This window comes from Lemur catta, chromosome 21 (assembly GCF_020740605.2).
Source record: "Lemur catta isolate mLemCat1 chromosome 21, mLemCat1.pri, whole genome shotgun sequence".
Classification (NCBI taxonomy): Eukaryota; Metazoa; Chordata; class Mammalia; order Primates; family Lemuridae; genus Lemur; species Lemur catta.
Window position 1 is genome coordinate 7791669 of NC_059148.1, and position 27848 is coordinate 7819516.

Sequence of the window (27848 nt, forward strand, 5' to 3'; positions counted from 1 at the left end):
CCTGGAGATCTTCTGCTATTTCTGTTGACCGTGGCGCTGACCTCTCGGGCTGGCATAAGCACTCTGTCTCCAGGTGAAGTCTCGACTTGTGCATCTGGAGAGTCCCATCCCCGTCGCCCATCTGAGATAGGCTCTGCTTAGTGGGTGTAGTCGAGACCTTCTAGACATTACCTGGAGTCTGAGTTCTCAGGCATAGCAGGGAGGTAACGGGTCTGGCTGAGGACAGAATGAGAGAAATTGAGCCACTGCTTAAAATTACCAGTTCTGAGTTAATCTCTCTTTGTTTTCTGTCTTTAGACAACTGGGAGGATCTAGTTAAATTCCTGCACATGGCCAGGAAAAAGGGCCGTGAGTCCTATATAGAAACAGAACTTATTTTTGCCTTGGCTAAAACCAGCCGTCTGTCTGAGCTGGAAGATTGTATCAATGGACCCAACAATGCCCACATCCAGCAGGTAGGCTGTGCCCCCCCTGGACTGTGCACTGCCGCAGTCTGATTCAGGTCAGGGATGCCAGTGACAGATTCATGATGGTGAGAAACAAGCCACACCAGGAATTAACAAGTTGCTAGTATTGGTGTAGAAATTAAGACCCATGGAATTTTATTTTATTTTATTTTATTTTTTTGAGACAGAGTCTTGCTCTGTTGCCTGGGCTAGAGTGCTGTGACGTCAGCCTAGCACACAGCAACCTCAAGCTCCTAGGCTCAAGCGATCCTCTTGCCTCAGCCTCCTGAGTAGCTGGGACTACAGGCATGTGACACCATGCCTGACTAATTTTTTCTATATATTTTTAGTTGTCCAGCTAATTTCTTTCTATTTTTTTAGTAGAGACGGGTTCTCGCTCTTGGTCAGGCTGGTCTCGAACTCCTGAGCTCAAACGATCCACCTGCCTTGGCCTCCCAGAGTGCTAGGATTACAGGCATGAGCCACTGTGCTGGGCCAGACCCATGGAATTTTGACTTGTGCTTGGCTGTGCGCATCAGAATGATTCCCCTGGAAGAGGAGATGCAGGTGTTCTGTTCACCATGAGAAAAGAAAATTAACTGATGAACTCAGAATTAATAATCTAGATGCATAAAATGTATATATAGAAAACTAATAGCTTTCCCAGATGTTAGCAATGATCAGATGACATAATGGGGGAGAAAACATTCCTTTTTAAATAGGAATAAAACCAAGCTGAACACTGTGGCTCAGGCCTGTGGTCCCAGCTGCTCAGGAGGGTGAGGCAGGAGGATCACTTGGGCCCAGGAGTTTGAGGTTATAGCAGTGAGCTGTGATCACGCCACTGCACTCTAGCCTGGGTAACAGGGTGAGAACCCCTCCTCTTAAACAAAAAAAAGGGAATAAAACCAAAACGTTTAAATAAACCTTAACCAAAAAAACATTAAATAAAAGATCTAAATAATTGTAAAGTCTGCCATATGGATAAAATATTGCCCCTAGAAAAATTGATAAAGATGAAGAGGTGATGGAATATGTTCTAACTCTGTTAATTATAAGTGCACTCTTCCTGAAACAGCACACAAGTTGTTGAAATAAATAACACTGGAGTGGACTTTAAATTTTTTATTTCAAAATAAGTTCCAAGTAATTGTTGGAAATTAGGTTAAAGTTTAGAAAGGAGTTAAAAGTTTATGTAATTCTGTAACCAAAATAAAATTCCAGGTGAAAAAATTAAAGGTGTAAAAATTGAGGGTTTTTTCCTTAATAAAAAAAAATTTTAGGCCAGGGCACAGTGGCTCACACCTGTAATACCAGCACTTTGGGAGGCTGAGGCAGGAGGATCGCTTGAGCCCTGGAGTTCAGGGTTACAGTGAGCTGTGATGACACCACTACACTCCAGCCTGGGCAACAGAGCAAACCCTGTCTCAAAAAAAGAGAAAACCTGGCTGGTGATGGAAAATCCTTTCAAAGTTAGTTTAAGCAAAGTGAGAAACTTTATGCACAATAGTAAACATATATGCCTAGAAAAATGCCCGCGATGGGAACAGTGAACAACTCTCAGGTGTGCAATTGGCAGTATTGCATTATTGTCTTTTTACTTGCCAGTGTTTGCAATGTTCTTTTTTAATCAGTGACCATATAGCTTCCAAAATTGCCTTAATAATCAGAAAATGGAAAATGAATTAAAATGTTAGAAAACAAAACCCTGCCCTAAACCCTTCTCTGAATTGGTAGCAGGATTCTCCTGAGTGGCAGTGCTGCGGGGCAGAGTGGAAGCACCGTCACCTGCTGGCCCGGCGGGCAGAGAGAGTTCATGGGGGCCAGACCCAGCCCCCTGCCTGTTTGTAGATGTCATTTTCCCTGTGTTTCCTTTAAGTTAGCAGTGACAAAAGACTTACACGATCACCCTCTTCCATAAAACACCCCATTTATGCATTCATCGGCAAACTTTTTTTCTTTTTCTTTCTTTTTTTTGAGACAGAGTCTCACTGTGTTGCCCAGGCTAGAGTACAGTGGCATCATCACAGGTCACTGCAACCTCAAACTCCTGGGCTCAAGCAATTCTCCTGCCTCAGTGCCCCCCAAGTAGCTGGGACTACAGTGTACCACCATGCCTGGTGCATCAGCAAACTTTTATTAAGCATCAGCTGTGTGCCACAGTAGGGGCTGTGGACCAGCAGTGAGAGCAGTAGTCAGATTTCTGCCCACATTGGTCCTAAGACCCATAAAGACATTGCAGTATGTTGCATGGTGAGTGTGAAGGAGAGAAGTGAGGCAGGGCGTGGGCGTGAGGGTGCATGTTCCGGTTTTAGATGGGGCCCCCCGGTGGGTGCTGAGTCTATACCCGTCTAAGGAGGAGCCCCTAGAACAGAGGGCAGGTTGGGCGCAGGGGTCCCTCGAGGAGTGTTGGGTGTGTGCAGAAGCAGGTGGCAGGAACGGAGTCGTCCAGCCTGAGAGGTGTGAGCAGCGGTGGGGACAGGCAGCTGTTGGCGTTCACGGGCCCAGACTTGTGAGCCTTCATCAGGACTCTGCCTTCTGCTCTGGGAAAACTGGGGGATTTTGAGCAGAGGAGGGGCATGGTCTGATCAGGTGTCAGCAGAAGCCCTCTGGCTCCTGTGCAGAACAGAGCGACAGGCAAGGATGGAGGTGCGAGCCCAGAGAGGCCAGCCCAGGGCAAGGCAGCGACTGCAGATGGTGGCGAGAGGCAGGTGGAAGCGTAGTCCGCTCCTGATGTGTCTCAGAGGCAGAGCTGACCGTGTGAGAAGGCGAGCAGTGAAGGCGAGTTGTCGTGGGGACCTAGGGTCTCGCTCACCGACGTGGGCACGCTGTGTGAGGACGCCGTGGATCAGTCCCACTGGATGCAGGAGTTAGGCTGGGAGAAGTCCAGACTAGAGATGTTCGTGTGCAGCCTCGGGGGTACAGGTGATGCCCGTGGCCACTGCCCGTGTGGGAGAGCATGGCAGGGGGTGTGGGCTGGGGCAGCAGGGAGAGGTGGTGATGGAGAGTAGCCAGAGTGGAGAGAAGCTGGCGGGTGTCCAGGAAACCGCATCGGCATCTGTCTGGAGGAGCGATGACCCTGGCAGAGAGTCGGGCAGAGGCCTGATTGGAGCAAGTGCAGAGAGGACAGGAAGACACAGGACAGCTATGTAGACACACGACACCTCTGCTGAGAAATGTGCTCTCAGGGGAAGGGTGGAAACAGGCTGGCAGCCCTGGGTAGGTGAGGAAAGCATGAGTAGGATTGGTTTGGTTCGGTTTGGTTTTAAGCTGGGGAAGTTAACAGTGGTTCCTTAAGCTTGCAGGGATGGTCAGTGCAGAGGGCGATGCTGTTGCAGGGGGAAGGGCAGAGGTCACATGCACAAGTGGAGTGGGCCCCTGGCGTAGCGCTCTGGAAGGCTCTCCTGATAGTTTCTGTCTTCTCAGGAAAAGGGAAAATATATTCAGCTTGAGGACTTGTTGGAGGTTTGAGGCAAGAAGAAAGTGTGAACAGTTGCCAAGGAGAGAGGCTGCACATTAAGGAAGTAGGGTTGGTAGTACTGCGAGCCCCTCCGAGGTCAGTGGTCACAACTTCAGAGAGACCCCTCAGCACTTTGGGGTCCCGCTGTCTGTGTGGCTCTGTAGCCACAGGTGTGGAGTAGGCAGAGAGCCGGCTCTAAGCAGAACTGAGAGCGAGCAGGAGAGTTGAGGGTGAGTGCCAGGAGCCACCAAGCTTGGCTGTGGGCACCAGCTGGGGACAAGCACAAGCCAGGCGCAGACAGACTGGTGGGGCAGGGGGAAGCTGGTCGGTCGCTGGACTGATGGGGCTGAGGCACTCAGGACAGTGAGCTGGACAGGAGGGGGCACTGGGCAGACAGAGGGTGCTTGTGACAGGGGTCCCAGGGCTCACAGCTCTCTGCCAAGGTCTGTGGGGTGGCCATGGCAGTGACTGGCTGTTGTCATGAGGGAGACAAGGTCCTTAGAGCAGAGGAAGTCAAAGAAATGATCAGGAAATGAGAAAGATTTATAAGTGGTGTCAGGAAGTAGGGCTGGTGGGTGATGCCTCACACAAGACTTGTTGTCTGCAGTTTTTAGTGGGGAGCAAGGGAACAGCCTAGAAGCAGCAGGGAGCACATCTCAGCCCAGGCCCAGTGGAGTGCAGGTGTGGGGGGTACGCAGGGTCAAGCAGGACCAGGCCGGTGGAGGAGGGTATCGGGCCAGGACGTGCGCTTTCTCCTGTGGGCATTCTGCAGCAGCCTGGCAGCTGGTGTGTTCAGAAAGAGACCGACTCTAGCAAATAGAAAAATATCTCTGCTATCTAGAAACTTAAAACCAACACTGGAGAAATCTGCCCGTGTAAGAGTATCTCAGTGGAGCTGCCCCATGTTCTGTAGGTTGGAGACCGCTGCTATGAGGAGGGCATGTATGAGGCTGCCAAGCTGCTGTACAGCAACGTCTCTAACTTTGCCCGCCTGGCGTCCACCTTGGTCCACCTCGGGGAGTATCAGGCAGCTGTGGACAGCAGCCGCAAGGCCAGCAGCACCCGCACGTGGAAGGAGGTAAGCTGCGGGACGTGTCCCTGTTGGGTTCCACACTCTTTTTCCACACAGGACGAGTCTGGGAGCTGGCCTTGTCCAGGTGGGGGTCTGAGTCCTCTGGGATAGCTCAGAGAACCTAACAAGCTGGCATTTGTGCTTGGAAGCAAAGGCCCAGGAGGACCCCCTGTCGGACCAAGCAGCTCCCAGCAATTGTCTTGATAGCACGGAGCTATGAGTATTGGAAGTATTGTCATAACACTTAAAAATCATGTCAGCTTATTGGCATTATCACTGTAAATTGACGTTTTCAGTCTTTTGTGACAAATTGATAGGACAGATTATCTTGAGGCTCTCTGATAATTTCAGAATCATTTTTAAGTGGAAGAAACCTTGCAAAGAGATGTACAAAAGATTTAGTTTTAACAAATCTCTGAAGCATTGTTTAATAAAAGATTGAAATCGAGAGGATCACCTGAGCCCAGACATTCAAGGCTACAGTGAGTTATGACCACGCCCCTGCTTTCCGGCCTGGGCGACAGAGCAAGATCCTGTCTCTAAAAACAAAAAACAACAAAAAGAAAAAAACCAGCCTAAATGTCCAACATCAAGGCCTTTGTTAAATAGGATATACATTGCAATTCTACCCTGCTATGTAAAATGAATAGGTGGAGTTGTAAGAGAAGATTTTTCCAATATCATGTGAGAATATGTGAGAAATACGCTAGCAAGCAGAATGTATAATGTAATTCCTCTGTGTGTGTGTAAGATTTGGCAAGTGCTAGCATGTGTATCACACATATTAATAGAACATGGCGGGCCAAAGATTATGTCTCAAGTTGATGGCACTGGGTGATGTGATTATTTTTATTTATCTACATTTTCTGCTTTCTCTACCATGAGAACGTGTGCTGTATGTGGGAGGTGGGGACAAACCCAGCTCTGTTGTGGCGCAGGGTTGGTGCAGCCCTCGTAGGAAGTCCAGCTCGAGGGCTTCTCTGCTCAGGAGGGTCCGTCACTTCTCACCATTTGTGAGCAGTACGTATGCACACAGTGCAGTGTGTAAAGCAGCAGCAGTCCAAAAGATGACGAGAGCAAGTTCACCCCACGTAATGGCACTCACGTGAAATGTGCTTGGATGACAGTTACTCCTGAGCTTTGTTAAACCCTCTCAACCCCCAGACCCAAAATTCCAGCACGACTTTCCTGTCACCCGAACAGACCTCCACATCTCAGGGCCTAAGAAGTAACATGTGGGCTTTCTTGTCTCCGCGGTGTCAAAAGCCCCTGGCCTACAGGTTATAAATGTCATCATTCTTTCTCCCAGTCTTGCACAAGTCATTTACAGTTATCTGGTTGTTCAGGTTCCAACTTAAAAAGCTCTGTTTGCTGGTATTTCTGCATTTGCAGCTGCATCTCTCGTAAGCCAGCTGCCGTGGGGCCGCGTCCTGTCTGGGTGCTCACGCCGGCCCTCCCGCTCTAGGTGTGCTTCGCCTGCGTGGACGGGCTGGAGTTCCGCCTCGCGCAGCTGTGCGGCCTTCACATCGTCGTCCTCGCAGATGAGCTGGAGGAGCTGACTCGCTATTACCAGGTGACCAGACAGCCTCTGCTGGCGATGCAGGTGATAGGAGATACCTAAATGCTCCCGGAAAAGGGGTGGTCACTCCCTTAGTGTGTGACCCTCACGGTTGGCGTCTGCACGTGAGCATGTCTGAAGCGTTGCCTCTGTGGGGAAGGTTGCTTTCATGTGCTAGACAGTCGCTCATGAATTGCATGGGATTGGCTTATTAGCTATCCTAGACCTCGTGGCTGGCTGGTATTTTGTGTTTTTCAAGTTCTCTCCCTTCTCTTGTGTCATTGGGCCTTCAGAAGCCCACTCACTGGCTTGCCCAAAGGGAACAATCCTGATAACTTGCTGAGAATACCGTGCTGGTCATGGCAGAGCCCTGGTCCCCACCCTGGTTCCCCATGGTGTGCGGCCCCCAGGGGGTGTGCTTATCAAGTGCCATGGGGACAAAACATGTACAAGAGAGGGAACCCCAGGGTGACCCCTTGGAAGGGTAGGGCCCTGCATGTTGATAGTGTCATGGGGCCCTGCTCTCAGGTGATCGGCAGACAGTCCTTCAAGTGTTTAGGTACCTGGGCCTCCACGTGTGGGATTCCTGGAGCTGCGTGTCACACCAGGTGTGATTAGGCAAGACAGACAAAGACTGGACTTTGCTTAGCCACGATACTGTGGCCATGAGCGAGAAGTAGTCTGGAGGGCTCGAGCCAGCTCAGGGGCCCACAGTGTCCAGAATGTCAGGCGAGGCTTAGTGACTTTTTAATGAGAAATCTTCCCCCACCACAGGAGCCTGAAAAAGGAGCTGTAAAGCAAGCAGGGAGAGTAATAAGGCAGCCTCGGGCTGAAATAGAAAAGCTCATGTAGTCAGCAAATATTTGAGTACCTACTGTGTGCTGGGTATCATTCTAGGTAATTGTATCAGTGAACAAAGCAGAAAACCCCCTGTTCAGTTGAATTTCCATTCAGTGAGGTTGACAGACAAGCAACAAAGCTAACTTACAGAGTGTGTTTGAAAGAGATGAGTTACAGGGGAACGTGCAGCCGGCTAGGGCTGTGCAGTGCCCGGCTGGGGTTACGTCAGGGCTGCACCAGCGGAGAGGGTGACACCTGAGGAAGTGGAGGGATTTGGTCTGGGGACATTGGAGGGAGGGCCAGCGCCAGGGCAGGAGCACGCCACGTGTTCGAGGCCCGGGCTGGGGCCAGAGGGTGACGGAGGGGCAGGTGGCAGGCTGTTGGGAGGGGCTTGTGCTGGGGGGCGGGGGTGCAGGGCCGCGGAGGGTTGAGGGCCCATGTGCCGCATGTGCTGAGAGCAGACGGTGCCGAGGGCCAGCCAGGCAGGTGGAGGGACCCGACAGAAGCCGGAAGAGCAGCCACAGGCTCTTGGAGTGGTCTGGGTAAGAGGGAACAGTGACTTCAACCAGGGTGGTGGTGACACTAGGGTGAGACCTGATCAGGTCATCAGATTTGGGTGTATATTTTGCATGTGCTACCAACTTGTTATGCTGATGCATCCTATGTGAGGGGAGAGAGAAGTCAAGGACAGCTCCATTTATTTCTGGCTTGAACGAGTGGAAAGAGGGAGCTACCACCAGTGGGCATGGGGGCACTGAAGGTGTGGGCTGTGTGGGAGGGAAGGGCAGGAATCATGTTTTGGACACACTGGGCCAAGTCCGAGCTGCCAACTGGCTGTTCAAGAAGCATCAGGCAGGCGGTTGGAACCAGGGTCTGGACATCCACGAATGAACCAGCTAGAGAAGTGAGGTGGGAGTTGGTGACACACAGGCTACCAAGACACATGGTTGCCTGTGATCCCTGGGGGTGAGTGTGGATGAAGAAGAGACCAGACACTTGCCCTGGGGCCGCCAACGGGGTGGGCGGAGGAGGAGAGAGAAAAACTCAGAGAGCACCCTGGCTCCCGGCGTCCCCGGGAGGAGGGCACGGGCAGAGTGCCAGGGCGGATGACCAGATGGGAGGCTGAGAGCAGCGAGGCTCAGCCCGACAGGTGGGTTGCAGAGAACAGGGAAAGGAATGGGAACAGTTCTTCTGAGCAGTTTTTGCTGCAAAAGGGAGTAGAAAAAGGGGATGGTAGCTAGCAGGGGACAGGAGGTCAAGAGGAGGGTATTTTAGGACAGGAGAATTAGCTGAATGCTTGCCAAAGGCCAGCCGTGAAGGAGAGTTAATGCAGGAGAGAAGGGGTTGCTGGGGCAGTGGCCTTGGTAGGTGGGTGGGTGGGGGGAGCTGCAGGCTGGGCAGATTCCAAGTGGACTGAGGGGCAGATGCCCCCAGCAGGCAGGCATGATGTGGGGAAGCAAGGTTAGCCTGAGAGTAGAGAGGGACAAAGGGTGTCCTCCGTGGGAGGAGGAGAATGGAGGAGGATCCTTGGGGGCACTTCTAGGGCTGTGGTCATTATGAAGGGGACAGGGCTCATGGTCAGGTGTTTCTCCAGGGTTCCAGCTGAGCAGGCTGGACCAGATGTCTGGTCTCATCCAGGGAGCATGACAGAGGGGTGTGGCACTGAATGCAAGGTAGGGATGTAGTCAAACAAAAGTGGGGACAGTGGCATGACACTGAGCGGAGTTGGAGGCCTATTGGAGCCAGGATCCCAGGAGTGAGCTGTGGAGACAGAGATTGAAGCTAGTCATCCTCAGACCCTGTTACCCCCATTTCCTGGAGGTTTTTTTTTTTCATATTTCTTTTCATAAAAATGGCAATACTTACTTGAACTTACTAAACTTGATAATTGAGGTGAGGAGCGCTACTTCCCAAAGAGCAGCAATTGTCAAATGATCCAGCAGGTTGCTAAGTAAACGGCATGGTTTGTAACGGCACATGCGCACGTTTTTTCACACAGACCTTGGGATCACTGGCAGTTGCCACAGGGTCCCTGTGGTGTGGGCACTGACTGACAGGAGGGTGGCTGTGGCAGGCGTGCAGTTCCTCTGCCCCACATGTGGCTCTTGGCCCTCCAGGATCGGGGCCACGTTGAGGAGCTGATCTCGCTGCTGGAGGCAGCCCTGGGCCTGGAGCGGGCCCATGTGGGCATGTTCACCGAGCTGGCCGTCCTCTACTCCAGATTCAAGCCGCAGAAGATGCTGGAGCACCTGGAGCTCTTCTGGTCCCGTGTCCACATCCCAAAGGTACCGCTCCCTCCTCACGGTCTGGCTGCTGTGTCCACACGTGGCACAGGCTGACCCAGCCCCCCGCGCAGGTGCTGAGAGCTGCGGAGCAGGCGCACCTCTGGGCAGAGCTGGTGTTCCTCTACGACAAGTACGAGGAGTACGACAATGCCGTGCTCACCATCCTCAACCACCCCACCGAGGCCTGGAAAGAAGATCAGTTCAAGGACATCATTGCCAAGGTAAGAGGGGTTGGCACCTGCCTGCCCGCACCAGGCCCTGTTCTGGGTGCGGGGACACCAGCGGGGCGGGCTGTGGTGAGCGCCAGGGTGCACCCCCTCGGCGTGTGCGTCGTCTCGTGTGGTCTCGCTGCCCCCGGGCAGGTGGTGGTAATTCCATCCAGGAAGGGAGCTGACGCTCAGGTGGGGCAGGTGGGCATGGTGGCCCGTGTGCAGCCCTGCCCCCCCACCCCCACCTGCCCCCACCTGCCCCCACCTGCCCCCGCCTGTCCCTGCCTGCCCCCCTGCCCCCACCTGCCCCCGCCTGCCCCCGCCTGTCCCCCGCCTGACCCCCCACCCCCACCTGCCCCCCGCCTGCCCCTGCCTGCCCCCCTGCCCCCACCTGCCCCCCGCCTGCCCCCGCCTGCCCCTGCCTGCCTCTGCCTGTCCCCGCCTGCCCCTGCCTGCTCCGCCGCCCTGCCACCCCTGCTCCTTCACGGCCAGGCCTCCCGTGCTCCTCCTCATGCCCTCTCAGCCCAGGCTCCCAACCCCACGCCCTGTCCAGTCCCATTTCCTGTTGTACTTTTTTCATATTTTTTTCACCATCTGACATTTTTGTCCTTCATGTCTCTCCCCCTGAAACTACCATCTCTGCAGAGGAGGGCAAGCACCCAAAACACACAGTAAACACCCAGGGCTGCCTGGCCCCAGGTCCTCACCTGTCCCCAGAGTAGGCGTCCCTCCTGCAGCCTCAGTGGGCCACACCAGGATGCCAGACTCCTCTGGCAGCGGCCAGACAGTTGGGTGGTGTCGGGCTTGGGTGTGAGCATTGAGCAGGCCCCTGTTATGCTGTGTCCTGATCTCTAAGAGCCTCTAACCTTGGGACTCTCCTGTTCAGCTCTGCATGAGACTTAGGTAGAGGTGGTGAAATTCTCTAGCATTAGTTCCCAGTCCCTTTGCATTGAGTGTCTTCATTTTGTGCCATTGTCCTTGAGTAAGTAATTTGCCAAAAGTCTCCCCCCTTTGCTCTCTGCCAGGGAAAGGCAGCATCTTCACTGCATTTCCGTCTCACCACTCTCAGGTCAGGGGTGGGAGCAGCACAGCAGCCCCTCGCAGCAGCGAGCTGTGGCCTTTCCACCTGAGCTGCTGAGGGTGGGCTGGGTGGCAGGTGGACTGCTGGGTGAGGTCTTAGCCTCTGCCCTTCCTAGGAACGGTGTACCAAGGTCGAGCCCCAGGGCACACACACAGGCTTCTTGGTGGAAGACAGCCATGCTCCTCGGCCTGGTGCGTGAGGTTAGTGGCCTCGCACGGGGTGTCGTGCCCTGAGTGGGGTCTGCAGGTTGCTGGCGGGAGTGTAGACATTTCACGTCACTGTGGCCCAGCACACGTGACCGGTCCCAGGTAGAGAGGTCCAGGTGTTAGAAAATCATACTTGATCAATCCTACATGTACTTTTTTCTCATTCTCATTTCTCTGATACGAGGGTGAGCTTTAAAATTGCTGTGCTATGGTTGAAGTGGCAGTGCTTTTTGTTTCTTAATGACGCAAAGCAGCAGGACAGCTGAGACCTGCTGGGAGCAGGTCTCCTGTCTGCCACCTGTGGGGCTGAAGGCAAGGCCGTTGCTCATGTGGATTCAGGATGCTTCTGCCGCCCCCTGCTGTGTGGGACAGCCTGCCAGCTCAGATGTGGGGGGCAGGAGGGCCTGAGCTAGTGCAGCGGCCAGTCAGAGGATCAAGCAGGTGCTTCAGAATCTACTTGGTGCGGGCCGGGCAGGGGCAGGCCAAGCAGGGCCCTGCTGACTCAGGGTGGCATCCCTGCTCAGCCACCTGCTGTCTGCCACTGTGGGCTACAGGTGTCATTGCCATGAATCCCACTTCTCCCATTGATGAATGAACAATGGCAGGTGTCTGGCGTCAGGGGTGCTTCTGTCAGGCAGTGCAACGCCATCGTTGGGAGCCAAGGAGTCCTGAGCTCAGAGGACACCGGCTGGTCATCCTGGAGTTCATGACAGAAATCTCTGAGCCTTCGTTTTCTCTTCTACAAGACTGGGATGCTGCCCGTCCTCTGGGGCTCCGTGGAGATGACGTGCCCTGTGTGCTCACTGTGGGCACAGCACTGGCTGTCCTTGCCAACTGCACTCGTGGGCACAGCCCTGCTGGTGCTCCACGTCCTGGCGTGTGGCTGGTGGCCTCACGCCATACTGTCTCCCAGCATGGCTCCAGAGGAGGGCACTGCGTGGATGCCAGTGCCCCCTAGCCAGGGACAGCGGACGCTCCAGAGGCCCACCTGCTGCAACGTGAGGCAGCACAGGGCTCCAGACCACAGCAGCTTAGCTCCACAAAGACGTGTCCGTTGCAGGCCTTGGCACCAAGGGACTGAGGTGGAGGGTGGCAAGTTGTGCTCTGCCTTAAACTGCCCACTGGAGGGACACAGCACTCTGGTCATGCCATGTGGAGTAGTCGCAGGGCTGAGGGCCTTCCTCGTCCCAGGTTTTGCCCAGCAGGGAAAAGCCAGGACCGGTGGTGCCAGCTCCAAAGGCCCTGCTGCAACTCTGCTGACTCCCATGGTACCCCCACAAGCTCAGTGAGACGGGCCTGTCCTTGGACAGCTTCCTCTTGCCGCACAGTAATCCTGAGGAGCTGTGCGGTTGGTTGGGGAGGCCAATGGGGCTCAGAGAAGGTGTCTCGACACAGAAGGAGAACTTGAGACCCTGCCCGTGCTCCTCAGCCCCGCGCCACGTCCCAGCTGCCCCTTCTGCTTATTACACGTCTGACCAAGACCCCTCTGGTTGGCCCCTATGCTGCTGAGTCAGAGGGCCAGCCCAGAAGGGTGACAGGTTCCAGGGCTCCTGTGTGAGCATACTCACGGTGGTGGGGCTGGTTGCTGCCGCAGGTGAAGCTTTGTGACAGGGCTGGGTGACTGCTGTGTTCTGCCTCCTTGGGGGCGGCGACCTGGGACCTTGCTGCCTATCTGGGTCAGAATCTGTGGTAACTGAGTGCGCTAGCCTGAACAGGGAAGAGGAGGAAGAGGTTGGCGTTGTTGGTAAATCACAGAGGACTCTGACAATACTGTGTGTCCACTTTTGGTCTGCAAAGCCCAATGTGCCCCACATGGCTGCCGGGTCCCCTAAACCTCACATTGCTGAAGGCTCCAGTGGTGCCCGTCCCCGACCCCAGTGTGGCTGCAGCGCTGGGTGTGCCCCACACAGAGCCCTGGGCCCTACACGCTCATGCAGATTGGGTCATCACTGCTGGCTGGGCTTGTGCCCTTCTGGGGGGTGGGACTTACCTTGCTCCCTTCAGCAACAGAGCTGTGTGCGGACCCTGACACTGGGGCCACAGCAGCCATCCAGTGACATTGCCCAGCAAGAGAATGATGACCAGCAGGGAACGTGACAAGAGACGCAGCAGCCTGGCATGGCCCCGCCCTCTCCATAGGAGCCTGCTGTGCCTGGGCCAGCGTCCGGGCTCACTCGGGGTCTGAGCGCACAGTGCCTGGGCTCAGAGGCACCGGGGCTGTGACAGGACCTGCTGCCCACTTGCTCACAGCTTGAACCGACCAGTCCGAGGAGGGCTGGGGGACTCTTGCTTGGATAAAAATGTATCTTTTGGGGTTTATTCTGGCTGATGACACTCATTCGTTCACTCAAGAGATACAGATGCTGGCATCCGTGCAGCGTGGGGCAGGAACCAGAGCGCCCTGCCTCTTGAGAGAAGTGTCAGTGCTGAGGAAAATACTGCGGCCGGGGGAGGGCAGCGTTCATTCCCACCGGCTGGTGTCAGGCCTGGCTGGGAGGAGCCATGGGGCAGGGAATGACCCTCTTCTTCCCCGCCTAGGTTGCCAACGTCGAGCTCTGCTACAGAGCCCTGCAGTTGTATCTGGATTACAAACCGCTGCTCGTTAGTGACCTGCTGCTGGTGCTCTCACCCCGGCTGGATCACACTCGGACGGTCGATTTCTTTTCAAAGGTGAGTCAGCCAAACCCCAGGCCCAGAGAACAATGTGTCAGACTCACTCTGCCCCGGTCATCTGAATGTAGCACCTTTATGAACAGTTTTTGAAATGACCCCCCAGCCAATTTCAAAATTTAATTTATCGAACTGTTTCAGGTTTCAGATACAGGCATACCTTTTTTGTTGCACTTTGCTTTATCGCGCTACTCAGATGTTGCATTTTTTACAGATTGAAGGTTTGTGTCAAGCAAGTCTGTTGGTGTTGTTTTTCCAACAGCATGTGCTCACTTCATGTCTGCCGTAGTTTGGTAATTCTTGTAATATTTCAAACTTTTTCATTATTATTATATCTGTTATGCTGCTTTGTGATCAGTGATTTTTGATGTTACTATCTTAATTGTTTTGGGGCACCACAAACCACACCCATATAAAACAGCAAACTTAACCGATACATGTGCTCTTCCCCTTCCGTGTCCCTGTCCTTAGGCCTCCCTGTTCGCTGAGACACAACAATATTGAAATTAAGCCAATTAATAACCCTACAGTGACCTCCAAGTTCAAGTGAAAGGAATCAAAAGCTAGAAACTGATTAGGCTTAGCGCAGAAGGCATGTCCAAAGCTGAGACAGGCCAAAAGCCAGGCCTCCTGCACTGACAGTTAGCCAAGTTGCGAATAAAGAAGTTCTTGAAGGAAATGAAAAGTGCCACTCCAGTGAACACACAGATGACAAGAAAGCGAAACAGCCTTACTGCTGATACGGAGAAAGTTTGAGTGGTCTGGACAGAAGATCCAACCAGCCACAACATTCCCTTGAGCCAAAGTCTAACCTAGAGCAAAGCCCTAACTCTTCAGTTCTGTGAAGGCTGAGGGAGGTGAGGAAGCTGCAGAAGAAAAGTTTGAAGGTGGCAGAGGTTGGTTCATGAGGTTTAAGGAAAGAAGCCATCTCTATGAAAGCGCAAAGTGAAGCAGCAAGTGCTGATATAGAAGCTGCACCAATTTACCCAGAAGATCTGGCTAAGATCATTGATGAAGTCGGCTGCACTGAACAAGCCATTTTCAACGTAGATGAATCAGCTTCTGTTGGAAGAAGATGCCATCTAGGACTTTCACAGCTAGAGAGGAGAAGTCAGTGCCTGGCTCCCAAGCTTCACAGGACAGGCTGACTCTCTTGCTGGGGCTAATGCAGCTGGAGACGGTAAGTGGGAGCCAGTGCGCACTTGCCATTCCGAGAGTCCTAGGGCCCGTCAGAATCATGCTGAGTGTCCGCTGCCTGTGCAGAAACGGAACAGCAAAGCCTGGATGTCAGCACATCTGTGTACAGCATGGTTTACTGAACATTTTAAGCCACTGTTGAGACCTATTGCTCAGAAAAGAGATTCCTTTCCAAAGTTACTGCCCGTTGACAGTGGCCCTGGTCACCCAAGAGCTCTGATGGTGCGCACGGAGGTGACCGCTGTTTCTGTGCCTGCTACGCAGCGCCCGTTCCGCAGCCGTGGATCAGAGGGTAATGTCTACTTTCAAGTCCTATTATTGAAGATACACTTTGTATAAAGTTACAGTTTTGGATCTGGGCAAAGTAAATTGAAAATCTTCTGGAAAGGATTCACCATTCTAGATACTATTAAGAACCATTCATTTATGTGAAGTGAAATAAGCCAGGCACAGGAAGACAAATGTTGTGTGTCCTCACTCATATGTGGAAGCTAAAAAAGTTGACCTTGTGGAGGAAGAGAGTGATGATGACTACCAAACACTGGAAGGGGGTGGGGGTGATGAAGAGAGGTTAGTTAATGGGTATAAAAATACAGTTAGAGGGAAAAGTTCTAGTGTTGGATGGCATATTCGGTTGACTACAGTTGACAATAATTTATTATATATTTTTAAATAACTAGAAGGTTGGAAATGTTCCCAACACAAAGAAATGATAAATGTTTGAGGTGATGGATATCTTAATTACCCTGACTGGATCATTACACTTTGTATGTATGTATCAAAATATCATATATACCCAATAAATATGTACAATTATTATGTATCAGTAAAAATTGAAACTAAATAAACACACCAGTATATAAGGGGGAAAAAATTTATGATCCATGGGAGGAGGTCAAAATATCACCATTAACGGGAGTTTTGAAGAAGTGGCTTCCAGCCCTCATGGATGACGTTGAGGGGTTCGAGACTTCAGTGGAGGAAGTCACTGCAGATGTGGTGGAAATGGCAGAACCAGAATTAGAAGTGGAGCCTGAAGATGGGACTGAATTGCTGTGTCTCATGAGAACAGCTGAACAGGTGAGGAGCCGCTTCTTAGGGATGAGCAAAGAGAATGTTTTCTTGATGTAGAGTCTCTTCCTGGTGAAGATGTTGTGTGCCTTGCTGAAATGACAAGGGATTTAGAATCATACACACTCTGAGTTGATAAAGCAGCAGCAGGGCTTGAGAGGATCGACTCCAATTTTGAAAGAAGTTCTGTGGGTGAAGTGCTGTCAAATAGCATCACATGCTACAGAGCAATGTTTCATGAAAGGGACAGTGGATCCAGCAGACTTTATGGCCTTATTTTAAGAAATTGCCACAGCCACTGCATCCTTCAGCAGCCACCCCCTGATCAGTGAGCAGCCACCAGCATCAAGGCCAGAGCTGCCACCAGCAAAAAGTTTAGGACTCTCTGAAGGCTGAGATGATGATTAGCATTTTTAGCAATAAAGTGTTTTTAAATTAAGGTATGTATATTGTTTTTTAAACATAATGCTATTGCACACTTAATGGATCACAGTATAGTATAAACATGACTTTTATATGCCCTGGGAAACCAAAAAATTCGTGTGACTTGCTTTATTGTGGTGGTCTGAAACCGAAGTGCAGTATCTCTGAGGGTGCCCATACAGGTTTGCATTCCAGCCACAATGTCTGCAGGTGACATTGATGTCCACCGAATGGCCTAGACAGTCCTCTCATGTGAGTGTGTTCAGGCCTGTTGGTTCTAGGTGTCCAGAGGTGCCCTGGCTCCTGGGGCTGGCCCAGTGGAGAGGGTGTGCACACACTCACCCAGCCTGCACCCCTCGTCAGCGTCAGCGTGTCCCGGGGCACTCCTGCCTAGCCTAGGTGTGACAAGCTTGGCCTTGTGCCTTGATAGCTCCCCCCAACCTGTCAGGTAGGCCAGCTGCCCCTGGTGAAGCCTTACCTGCAGTCAGTCCAGTACCACAACAACAGGAGTGTCAACGAGGCGCTGAACCACCTGCTGACGGAAGAGGAGGATTATCAGGTGGGTGTGGAGAAGGGAGCCCTGTCTGGGTTGCAAAGCTGTGGGGTCCCCAGCACAGGAGCCGGCTGGGCGCTCCTCCTGCACCAGCCAGTCTGTTCTCGGAGTAGGCTGCCCTTGCACAGGAGGGGGTGCAGGCCCCATAGGGCACTGGCGGGTACACGGACAGGGGCCTTTCTGAGGCCAGGGTGGAGCGACCTCCAGGTAATGCCGTGTGGCTGCCCACTGTGCAGGCAGCACATGTCAAGGTGTCGCATCCCTCATGGAAAGGCTGTCTTCCTAGGGCCTGAGGGCTTCTGTCGATGCCTACAACAACTTTGACAGTATCGGCCTGGCTCAGCGGCTGGAGAAGCACCAGCTGATGGAATTCAGGCGCATCGCGGCCTATCTGTACAAGCGCAGTAATCGGTGGGCCCAGAGTGTGGAGCTCTGCAAGAAGGATCATCTCTACCAGGTCGGTGGCCCCCTGCCCCCACTTCCTCCCACCCAGCTCCTCAGTGTGCTCCTCGACGCTTTTGGGTGGGGGCCACACCTTTCCTCTTCTTCCTGAGGCCTGGCTCTGAGCTTCACCAGGAGATCCTAGTGGGGGCGAGGGGCTGACCTTAAGTGGGAGCATGATCAGAACGTGGGGTGAGCGTTTCAAGCCATCTGGAGCCCCTTAAAAATTGTTTGGATTGACTCTCACAGAATCTTAGAGTTGATTCTTTTCTCAGCAGTTGCGTATGAGTTTCACTCGACCTATACACAGTGTGGCAGGATTCACTTCTTTCTTTTTATTATTATTTTTGTTTTCCCAACAACTGCCTTCTGTGAGGAGGATTCACTTCTTGACACCTACTTTAATTCCTATCGAGATTTGGGGAATTAAAAAACCTAAATTAGGCCGGGTGTGGTGGCTCACGCCTGTAATCCTAGCACTCTGGGAGGCCGAGGCGGGTGGATCACTTGAGGTCAGGAGTTTGAGACCAGCCTGAGCGAGACCCCATCTCTACTAAAAATAGAAAGAAATTATCTGGACAACTAAAAATATATATAGAAAAAATTAGCCGGGCATGGTGGCACATGCCTGTAGTCCCAGCTACTCGGGAGGCTGAGGCAGGAGGATTGCTTAAGCCCAGGAGTTTGAGGTTGCTGTGAGCTAGGCTGATGCCACAGCACTCACTCTAGCCAGGGCAACAAAGTGACACTCTGTCTCAAAAAAAACCAAAAAAACCTAAATTAAAATCACATTCAAAATATTTGTTTCATAGCGGGGCATGGTGGCATGTGCCTATAATCCCCGCTACTTGGAAGGCTGAGGCAGGAAGATCCCTTGAGCCCAGGAGTTTGAGGCTGCAGTGAGCTATGATGACGCCACTGCACTCCAGCCTGGGTGACAGAGTGAGACCCTATCTCAAAAAATAAAAAATAAATTGCTTTAAAGGTATGCATGGTGACACACCTGTATTCGCAGCTACTGGGGAGGCTGAGGCGGGAGGATCACTTGGGAGGAAAAAAACCAAAATGTTTGTTTTTATGCCAGGGAGAGATGGCTTAGCACCACTCTGAGATCCAGATCCGGGCGCCTGCTTGGCAGGTTGGGCTGTCTGGAGCGATCGCCAATACCCTGAAGGCATTGCCATCTCTGCCTGGCCCAGCCGTCTCCCCAGTGGGTTGAGTGGAGCCAGGCAGAGGGCCCTTGTCGTAACATGCAGCCGAGCTGATTCCCAAGGGCTCCCTGGCTAGGAGACCCTAGAAGCCCCCAGCAGATCGTGAGCTTGATCCAAGGGTGTTCCTTCTCTGAGCTGTCCTTGGGCATTTCTGTCTTCCCAGGACAGACAGCTGCCACCTCTTGCCTAGCACAGGGTCTCACTCTCATGGCATCTGGGTGCAGCTCTTGGCTTAGACTCCATTGAGGCCTGTGAGCCCTGATGTCGGGGTCACATTGAGCTTCACCCCGAATTGCCATCTCCAGTGTTTTGGACTGTTCTGTGACAGCTGCTAGCCCTTAGTGACAGTGCTCATGGTCCTGCCTCGGGTGCCCATGGGGCCCTGCACAGGGCGCTGAGAGAAAATGCTGCTAAAGCTCTGACACTGCACATGAAGGTCTCGGGACCTGGCACTGGGAGGTGACAGCCGGACTCAGACACACCTAGGGAAGCACACCCCCCCGCCCCCAGCTGGCCATCACAGCCAGTGTGTCCTGCCCACACGGCGTCTGCCAGGGGCTTCAGTGCACAGCCTCTCGCCACTCAGGCAGTGCAGGGTGAGTGGTGCTGTAAGTGCTGCCAGGGGCCTGCTGGCCTTTCCAGCCACCCACTCAGAGCCACATGGGCCAAGAAGGGAGCTCAGAGGACAAAGCCACAGATAGATAGTGGCTCTCACTCAGGGTGACTTTGGCCCTCGGGGGACATTTGGTTGTCACAGTTGGGGGTGTGGCACTACTGGAGGGAGGAAGAGGCAGGGATGGTGCCCACAGCCCTGATGCAAAAGCCTCCAGCGTCAGCGCTGTACCTGCCCTGTCAGCGCCGCCCCAGACTGCCGCACACTCCCTCTGCCCACGGTCACTGGCCATGAGGCCAGAGGCCCTGTCTCCCAGGGCCCCTGCACCCATGTGGGCCACCTCCGAGCAGCCAGGTGCAGGGACCAGCTCCGCCTCATGTCCAGACTGGCTCTGAAGTGCAGGGAGGGCCTTTGTAGAGCCCGGCGCTGATCCCTGCCCTGCCAGCCCACTCAACTGCAGGCGCGAGGCCTCTGCCTGCAGGACAGCTGAACCGTGTGTGTTCCTTGGCTACAGGATGCCATGCAACACGCCGCAGAGTCGCGGGATGCCGAGCTGGCCGAGAAGCTGCTGCAGTGGTTCCTGGAGGAAGGCAGGCGGGAGTGCTTTGCAGCCTCGCTCTTCACCTGCTATGACCTGCTCCACCCAGACGTGGTGCTCGAGCTGGCCTGGAGACACGACCTCGTGGACTTCGCCATGCCCTACTTCATCCAGGTGACGAGGGAGTACCTGAGCAAGGTGAGCATGTGGGCCCAACCAGCCCTGGCCTGCCTTCAGGAATGGCCTCTTCCCTTCACACTGAATATTAACCCCCTCCGGAAAATCGCCGTGGTGGGTGTTGAGTAGAACTGAGCCCTTCCCCCTCAGGGCAGCTCTCCTGCAGATCCCGCCTAGGAAGCTTCAGTGGCATGCACATGGCCAGGCAGCATGACAGGTGCTCACTAGTGGCCCTGGGTTTCATCAGGGTGACAGTGAGGCACCAGCTGGTGACAGCCTGTGGGGCTCAGAGAGCCTCCAGTGGAGTCTGGGGCATAGCTGTGGGGTTACCTGTTGGTGGTAACCCCTTGGCTGAACAAGTAGTAGGAATGTTAATGCATGCATTGAATCCTTCTAACAGCTGTAGCTTTATCTGCCTCATCAAGGTAACAGTGTCTGATTTTAAAACTCTCCCTGGGTGTCGAAGCCCTAGGAGTCCCTGTCTGGACCTAGCCACTGTCCAGAGACCTATGTCACTGGTCCAGTTTGTGGTTTCTAACACTGTGGAAAAGCCACCTCTCAGCAGCACCTACTTGCCCATCCAGCCGTATACTTGCTCTCCTTCAAGCCAAATGGAGACCCCAAAGCCACTTATGCTGAGGCTTGCTTTTGTGGTGCAAGGGAAGGGAGGGGCCTCCCAGGTTAGCGAGGGGCGGGAAGAAACAAGAAGGGGCTGGTGCTGCCAGCTCTGGCCTGGAAGGGTTGCAAGGCTGCCTGCACCTGCAGAGCCTCTGGGAAACTACCTTGCCCCCAGCAAGGGCCACCCCAGAGGCCATGCAAAATTATTGCCTGCTGCAGGAGAGTGACGTAGTCCCACCCACACAGACACCTGAGTGTGAGGCTCCCTGGTGACTCTCCAGGGGTAGGGCAAAGGGTAGCCCTGACCACGTGACCCGAACTGCATGGTCTGCCAGGGGACACACATGGGTTAGATTTACAAGGGTCCCTGGTTTCTCAACTGCCGTGGACGGCAGCTCCCTACAGATGTCTGTGTTGTGTGGAGTTTGCCCTCGGAAACTGCTCTCACCCACCATGAGCTGCTGTTCCCAGCCCTAAAGTGTCTTCACCTGAAAGCAGTCTTTTTTGAGAGCCTGCATAAAGAAAGATGAATGTGGCTTGAATCTCCTCCTGACAGTAGAGGCCCAGCGATTAACATAAGAGGAACTCGGGCCCACCCAGACCTCAGAGGTATCACTGCTGCAGGTGTTGGACTACTGGGGACCCCCCCCAAGGACTTGGGGGAGCACATTCCCTTTCTGTGGTGGATGATGAGTGCATCCTGGCAACCACTGTCACCGTGGCAGCACTGTGGCTGCACAGCCGACTCAGGGTTGTCATCAGAGGACACTGCTCCTTGGCCTGGGGTTCCCAGACCCCTCCACTATCCCTGGGAGGTGGTGACTGCCACGGCACCTGCCCCTGCTCCCCACCTGTGCCTGCCAGGGCCAGACAAGGTGCCTGTCATGGGGAGAGGGTCAGGGAGAGCAGGGAGTCATCCCTCTGAGATGCCCCCATGACACTCTGCTAGTGGAGGGTGTAGGCCCCGCTCGGAACTCAGCCCTGGGCGTCAGCAAGCTGCAGACAGAAAGGACAGACTGCAGGGCCAGCATGCCGGTCGGCCTCCTGCCTTCCCTTTCAGCTGGACTGGGGCAGCTGGGAGCTGGCAGGGGGCCTTGCCCGATTGCCCTAGAGCCAAGCTCACAGCGGGCACGTTCTTTCTTCTTACTCAGCGCTTGTTTGAGGTGATCCTAGAAGCATAGTTGCTGCTGCCCCCACCAACACAGTGCCACGCCTCTGCCAGCCCCCAGTACCACCGCACTCTCTTTCCTGCCCAGCCTGTGAGCTCGGCACACGGGCAGCTCTGAGCTGGGGCGGTGCCTGGTCAAGCCTCAGGGAAGAGTAAGGAGGCAGCTAGTCCTCAAATGCCTCTCAGGGGAAGTGTCCTAGATGCCAGGTGACTTGTCTCCTGAGGACTACGTGATCACTCTGCTGGTTAGGAGGGGCGAGCAGCCCAGACTGGCTGTTCCCTGCACACTGCCCCAGCTCTGCAGGTCTGTAAGCAGTGTGTCCCTGTGTCTGGAGGAGGACCCGGCCCCCATGAGCCAGGCCACGCTCATGGTCTGCAGCAACCGCTGCTACAGTACACCTGGGGGCCAGATGCCCGCTGGGAAGCTGCTGGGCTGGAACAGCACCTGGGCTCCCCCAGATGCTCCATCTCAGCCCAGCTACAGAGGCCTCATCATGGCCTCCCCGCATTCAAAATGTGCTTGGGGTGTGGAGCCAGCCACTCCACGCCTGCCCACGTGCATGTCCTCGGCTCCAACTCTCCCTGCATCCTGACCTTCTACTCCATGTTCACCCAGAGGCCCAAACCATGGTGTCAGGTGGGTGCTCACATGCCCTCGGCTCTTTTGCAGGTGGACAAACTGGATGCCTCAGAGAGTCTCCGTAAGCAAGAGGCACATGTGGCAGAGCCCACCCCTCTCATGTTTGGTAGGTGGCACCTGTTGCGCCCAGTCCCCTGGAGAGGACAGTGGAGGTGGTTTACACTGCCCTTCTTTAGCTGGGCTTCAGATGGGGACGGGAATGGATGGGTGGGGGCTGGAACCCCAGTGGCTGCCAGATATGGAGACGGTATGTGTCCAGGAATGTTGGCACGGCCACTATCCTCCCTGCTTTGAGGGCACCTGCATTCTGAAAAGGGTGCCTGCCCAGCTGTGAGCTGCCACTGTGTCCTGCCCCATCTGGCTGCCCCAGGTGGCAAGGCTGCTGGGGGCGTGTGCTGGGAGGGGCTTTGTGCCTGAGAGCTGCCCTGGACGGCCTGGCTGTCAAGTGGACTGGAGAGGCCACGGGTGCCGGGAAGGCTGCGGGGCTGACACGGGCCTGAGGGTGTGGTGTGAGCACACAGCATGCCAGCTGGTCTCAGTTCCCCGCACGTGTGCCCACCCACCATTAATGCCAATCTGGTCTTTCTAGATTTTGATGGGCATGAGTGAGACCCAGCCGATTGAGCTAAGTAAGTGTCCTGTTTTGGGACTAGCTTACCCTCTAGCCGGGCCCCACACCAGCAATGCCCACACTCCTTGCCTTAGCCTCCTGGTGGTCAGGGCTGGTCCTGCAGACCCTGCTCCTGGGGCCCCTGGCTACTCAAGCAGCCAGGGGAGGACCCGGTGGGCAGCAGGAGCCCGGCTCACCGTGTGTCTCCCTCTGCAGACCCACAGCAGATGCTGACAGCCGGCCCTGCCCCTGCCGGCTTCCCCTGCGAATACACTGCTGCTCCCGCCTTCACCCAGACTCCTGTGTACGGCTTCAGTGTGTACTGGGCGCTGTCTCTCCAAGGAGCCTGTCACTCTTGGGCACAGAGGACCCCAGTGGGAGGCAGGGACACCCGGACATTATTTATTTTTGCTGAAGCCCAATGATGGCAACCTCTGAGTCATCCTGGAGCCCAGGGAGGCCAGGGTAGACTCCCCACTCCCCAGAGTAGACACTGACTGCCCAAGACTAGCTCCAGACTCCTGCAGGGAGGTGGACCTCTGCCTCTCCGCTCTCTGGCTAGAGCCAGGCGTCACCAGGGAGGTTCTTCTCAAGGATTCCCTGTCGCTTGGGGGGAAGGGCACCCTCCCTTCACCCCACACTGGCTAGAAGTGTTTCTACCAGGCCATTTCGGAGACACAACATGAGTACGTCTTGTATGGAGGTGTCAGAGGTCCTAACACGGCTCTGAGCCTCCTGCCGATCATGAATATTAAAGTCGGTTTATCGACGCTAAGCTTCTCTGCTTGGTGCTGGTGTGGGTAGGAGGGACAAGGGCCAATTTCACAGGCCTGCAGCCTGCTAAAGACTCCCTGGGACCTCTTTGCAGGTGGGGACCTGTGTCTGCCCAGGGAAGCTGCCTGGGAGAATATGCCGGGTTGTATTTGGAGTCTTTTCCCGAGCTGTAAATCCGGCAGAGGGGCAGGGGTGGGACTGCACAGCCCCGCGGAGTGTCCGAACATCAAACCCTCGGACCGGGGGGACGGGCCTGGCCGTACGTATCTGGGGGGAGTCTGCCCCTCTCGCCTCCGGCGTCCCCAAAGTCCTGCCTTTCTCTGCAGACGTGCGGACTGCGAGGCCCGCTCCTTCCCGCGCGGGTGTTGGCCACAGGCCGGGGCGCGCTATAGTCTCTGCACCTTGACCCGCAGCTCCGGGCCGAGACCCAGCTCCGCCCCCCGCGGGCCCTGCCCCCCGCCCCGCTGGTCTTGGTTTTCCGAGGACTCCGCCTCGGCCATTGGCTGCGCCCCAGGCCCCGCCCCTGGCGCGCCCCGCCCCGGCCTCAGTTTCCCGGCCGGGACAGGGCGGGCCGGGGGCGGGGCCCGGCTCGGACCACGCGGGGCGGAGCCCAGGAGCTGACGCGGCCGCTCCGCCCCCGAGACATAACCGGCCGCCGCGCACCGAGCGCCGGGCGCCGCAAGCTCGGACCCCAGGCTCCCACCGGGTGCGCCGCCTCCCGCCCGCCATGGCCGGGCCACGCGCCCCCCGCGCCCTAGCGGCTGCCGCGCCCGCGTCCGGGAAGGCCAAGCTGACGCACCCGGGGAAGGCGATCCTGGCAGGTGGGCCCCTGCGGGACGCGGACCCCGACCCTGCGGCCCCCGGCGCTTCCGGGTGGGCCCGGGACGCCGAGGCCCCGCCTCACTTCCGGGTTGGGCTGGGGGAGTGGGGGGTGGGGCGCGGCCCTGTCCCCCGTCTGGCGGGCAGGGGTCGCCCGGCTTTTCGCGCGGGGAGAGCGGGGGTGGGGGCGTGGGCCCAGCCCGGCCGCCAGCTAGCGGCACCCGCGCGGCGGGGACGCCGGGCGAAGTCCGGGCGGGGGAGGGGCGGGCTGCCCGGTGGGGTCTAAGCGGCGGGTGCCGGTGCCCGCAGGCGGCCTGGCGGGCGGCATCGAGATCTGCATCACGTTCCCCACCGAGTACGTGAAGACGCAGCTGCAGCTGGACGAGCGCTCGCACCCGCCGCGGTACCGGGGCATCGGTGAGCGGGGCGGCCGCGGGGCTGCGGGCCGGGCGCGGGCGGGCGCGCGGGCGGCGGGTCCTGACCGCCCCTCCCCTAGGGGACTGCGTGCGGCAGACCGTCCGCAGCCACGGAGTCCTGGGCCTGTACCGCGGCCTCAGCTCCCTGCTCTACGGCTCCATCCCCAAGGCGGCCGTCAGGTGAGGCCCGCGGGGCGGCCGCGGGGGTCGGGGGGTCCCGGCGGGTGGGGCAGCCCTTCTCACCCGCCTCCCGCCCCCAGGTTCGGAATGTTCGAGTTCCTCAGCAACCACATGCGGGACGCGCAGGGACGGCTGGACAGCACGCGCGGACTGCTGTGTGGCCTGGGGGCCGGCGTGGCCGAAGCAGTGGTGGTCGTGTGCCCCATGGAGACCATCAAGGTGGGGAAGGCTCCTGTGAGGAGACCGGCATGCAGGGGGTGCAGGAGTGGGGGGCTGGGTGGTCCTGTGCCCCATGGAGTGGAGACCGTCAAGGTGGCGAAGGCCCCTGTGAGGAGACCGGCATGCAGGGGGTGCAGGGGTGGTCCTGTGCTCCACGAAGACCGTCAGGGTGGGGAGCGGGTACCGCTGGGGGCCCTGCTGGGGACCGGGGACCTGACAGGAGGGTCCTTCCATGGAGACTCACTATTCTGAAGGCAAAGGGACGATAATACTAAGGTCTTTAGGAAATATTATTATTAACAGAAAACATAAAATAACACGCTTGATGTCAAAACTGTGGAAGATAGCAGCAAACTTAATGGTAGACACTGCTTACCAGGTGGCAGGTTTTGGGGCCCATCTGTGTTGGGGTCCCAGGGCGGCCTTGGGCAACGCTGTTTCCCAGGTGGCCTGGCCTGGTAGGCTCTGGGCCTACTAGCCAGGGGGCCAGGTGCACCCTTCAGGCAGCTAGCGCTTTTGCTTCCCTCTCTCTCAGGTGAAGTTCATTCACGACCAGACTTCTGCCAACCCCAAGTACAGAGGATTCTTCCATGGGGTTAGGGAGATAGTACGGGAACAAGGTGAGCCACGCAGCCTTCCTCCTCAGGGTCAGGGGCCTTGGTCAGGCTGGAGGGGCCGGCACTTCCCCTTCCTGCCTTGGCAGCCCCATCCCCAGCTGGGGCCTGGGCAGCACCAGTGTGACCCCATGCTTGCCTGCCCCCAGGGCTGAAGGGGACGTACCAGGGCCTCACAGCCACTGTGCTGAAGCAGGGCTCCAACCAGGCCATCCGCTTCTTTGTCATGACCTCCCTGCGCAACTGGTATCGAGGTGCGTCCGTGCCCCGGGGCCCCAGCTCCAGACACTCCAGGATGTGGGGGCCCCCTCCTGAGGCCCGGTCCAGGGTGTGCTGCAGCCTTCAATGCCCCGTCCTCCTTTATCTTCCATCACCCTCTGACCACACCCCCACCGCTATCCAGGGGACAACCCTAACAAGCCCATGAACCCCCTCATCACCGGGGTCTTCGGAGCTATCGCAGGCGCAGCTAGCGTCTTCGGAAACACTCCTCTGGACGTGATCAAGACCCGCATGCAGGTGGGATGGGGCCAGGCATGGGTAGGGGGAGCTTGGGCCGCAGCTGACTGCTGAGCTCTGGCCTGCTGGTGTCCTGCAGGGCCTGGAGGCGCATAAATACCGAAACACGTGGGACTGTGGCCTGCAGATCCTGAGGAATGAGGGTCTCAAGGCGTGAGTGGGGGAGGGGCAGGGCTATTGCACTCTCCTTGGACCCTCCCTGGCTGCTCTAGCCCACCCCAGGCATCCCCTTTAGTCTTGCATTCTCTCCGCTCCTATATTTGGGTCGCCTTTTTGAGGGACCCTTCCCTTACCTGCCTTGCTCACCTCCTGCCCCTCCCCCACCCAGGTTCTACAAGGGCACTGTCCCCCGTCTGGGCCGAGTTTGCCTGGACGTGGCTATCGTGTTCATCATCTACGACGAGGTGGTGAAGCTGCTCAACAAGGTGTGGAAGACGGACTGAGCCTATGGGCCCTCGTGGGGCCTGCGCAGGGCCCGCAGAACAGCCCCACACCCCGGCTCATGTGACTCCAGTGCAGTAGTGCCAAAAGGCCCTCCTGTGTCCCTCGAGTCTGCGTGCCCCGTAGTGCCGTGACTTTCTTGTGGTCTGTGTGTGAAACCACCACTGTGTCCACGTGTTTGGCTATGGGTGGGCATCCATCCCTCTGCCTGTGAATCTGTGCCCACTTGTCCATGTGCTTCCTTGTGAACCCTGTGCCTGTGTTTCATGTTCTGTGTCATGTGACACTGTGCCCCTCGTCCTGGGGTGCCCATGTGGCCTGGATCCGCGGCCCTGTAGCCATGGCCCGGTCCCAGCCCGGTGCCTTCCACCCTGCCCTGGCCTACCACAGCTGCCTCCGGGCCTCGGCCTGGCTTCACCGCATTCCGGGGGCTGCATGCCCCCCGCTTCTCCCGCCATTGGCCTTAACTGGCCCTAGGGCCCTCCCTCCGCCCGGGACAGGGTGGCACCCGCCACTCTCAGGACCACCCTGCCAAGGCAGAATAAACCGGATCCTGTTGCAGTGTCGTGCCCCTGCATCCGTCCCTATGTGGGCCCATATGTGGGTGGGCAGGGGTGGCTGTGCCTCTGCAAGGGGCCAGCTCACCCCTCACCCAAGGACACTGCAGCCAAGGGACAGGGAGAGGCCAGTGTCCACCCGGGCCAGGGCAGCTGGGGCCACAGTGTTGGTTCCCTGAGAAGCCAGCACCAGGCCAGGCAGGATCTGGGCTATGTCCAGGT

At 56.1% G+C, this 27848-nt stretch overlaps 2 protein-coding genes across 8 annotated transcripts in view; both read left to right on the forward strand.

Moving 5' to 3' along the window:
* CLTCL1 (clathrin heavy chain like 1) overlaps positions 1 to 23862 on the forward strand; it is a 110339-nt gene extending 86477 nt beyond the window's left edge. For 5 of the 7 annotated variants that reach the window (XM_045535186.1, XM_045535187.1, XM_045535190.1 and 2 more), the window contains 11 exons: positions 298 to 455; positions 4820 to 4984; positions 6444 to 6551; positions 9494 to 9661; positions 9733 to 9882; positions 13696 to 13827; positions 16967 to 17077; positions 17358 to 17528; positions 19851 to 20072; positions 22508 to 22583; positions 23304 to 23862. In XM_045535186.1, the coding sequence (XP_045391142.1) occupies positions 298 to 455; positions 4820 to 4984; positions 6444 to 6551; positions 9494 to 9661; positions 9733 to 9882; positions 13696 to 13827; positions 16967 to 17077; positions 17358 to 17528; positions 19851 to 20072; positions 22508 to 22583; positions 23304 to 23512 (1670 nt within the window). In that variant the 3' untranslated portion in view covers positions 23513 to 23862. Of the gene's footprint in view, positions 1 to 297; positions 456 to 4819; positions 4985 to 6443; positions 6552 to 9493; positions 9662 to 9732; positions 9883 to 13695; positions 13828 to 14298; positions 14718 to 16966; positions 17078 to 17357; positions 17529 to 19850; positions 20073 to 22507; positions 22584 to 23066; positions 23107 to 23303 lie in introns of those variants that run through there. The other 2 variants (XM_045535189.1, XM_045535193.1) reach the window with 2 other exon arrangements.
* A 550-nt stretch (positions 23863 to 24412) lies between these two features.
* Positions 24413 to 27630, forward strand: SLC25A1 (solute carrier family 25 member 1). Its single transcript, XM_045535201.1, has 9 exons — positions 24413 to 24682; positions 24990 to 25097; positions 25177 to 25276; positions 25357 to 25495; positions 26031 to 26115; positions 26259 to 26363; positions 26513 to 26628; positions 26708 to 26781; positions 26957 to 27630. The coding sequence occupies exons 1-9, from the start codon at positions 24589 to 24591 to the stop codon at positions 27069 to 27071; spliced, it is 936 nt and encodes a 311-aa protein (XP_045391157.1). The 5' UTR covers positions 24413 to 24588; the 3' UTR covers positions 27072 to 27630.
* Positions 27631 to 27848: the final 218 nt, after the last annotated feature.

Coding starts and splice junctions, on each gene's coding strand:
- SLC25A1 (XM_045535201.1), top strand. CDS start 24,589: ATGGCCGGGCCACGCGCCCCCCGCGCCCTAGCGGCTGCCGCGCCCGCG. Junction 25,098..25,176: donor GCCGCGGTACCGGGGCATCG/GTGAGCGGGGCG, acceptor CCCCTCCCCTAG/GGGACTGCGTGCGGCAGACC. Junction 26,116..26,258: donor GGAGATAGTACGGGAACAAG/GTGAGCCACGCA, acceptor GCCTGCCCCCAG/GGCTGAAGGGGACGTACCAG.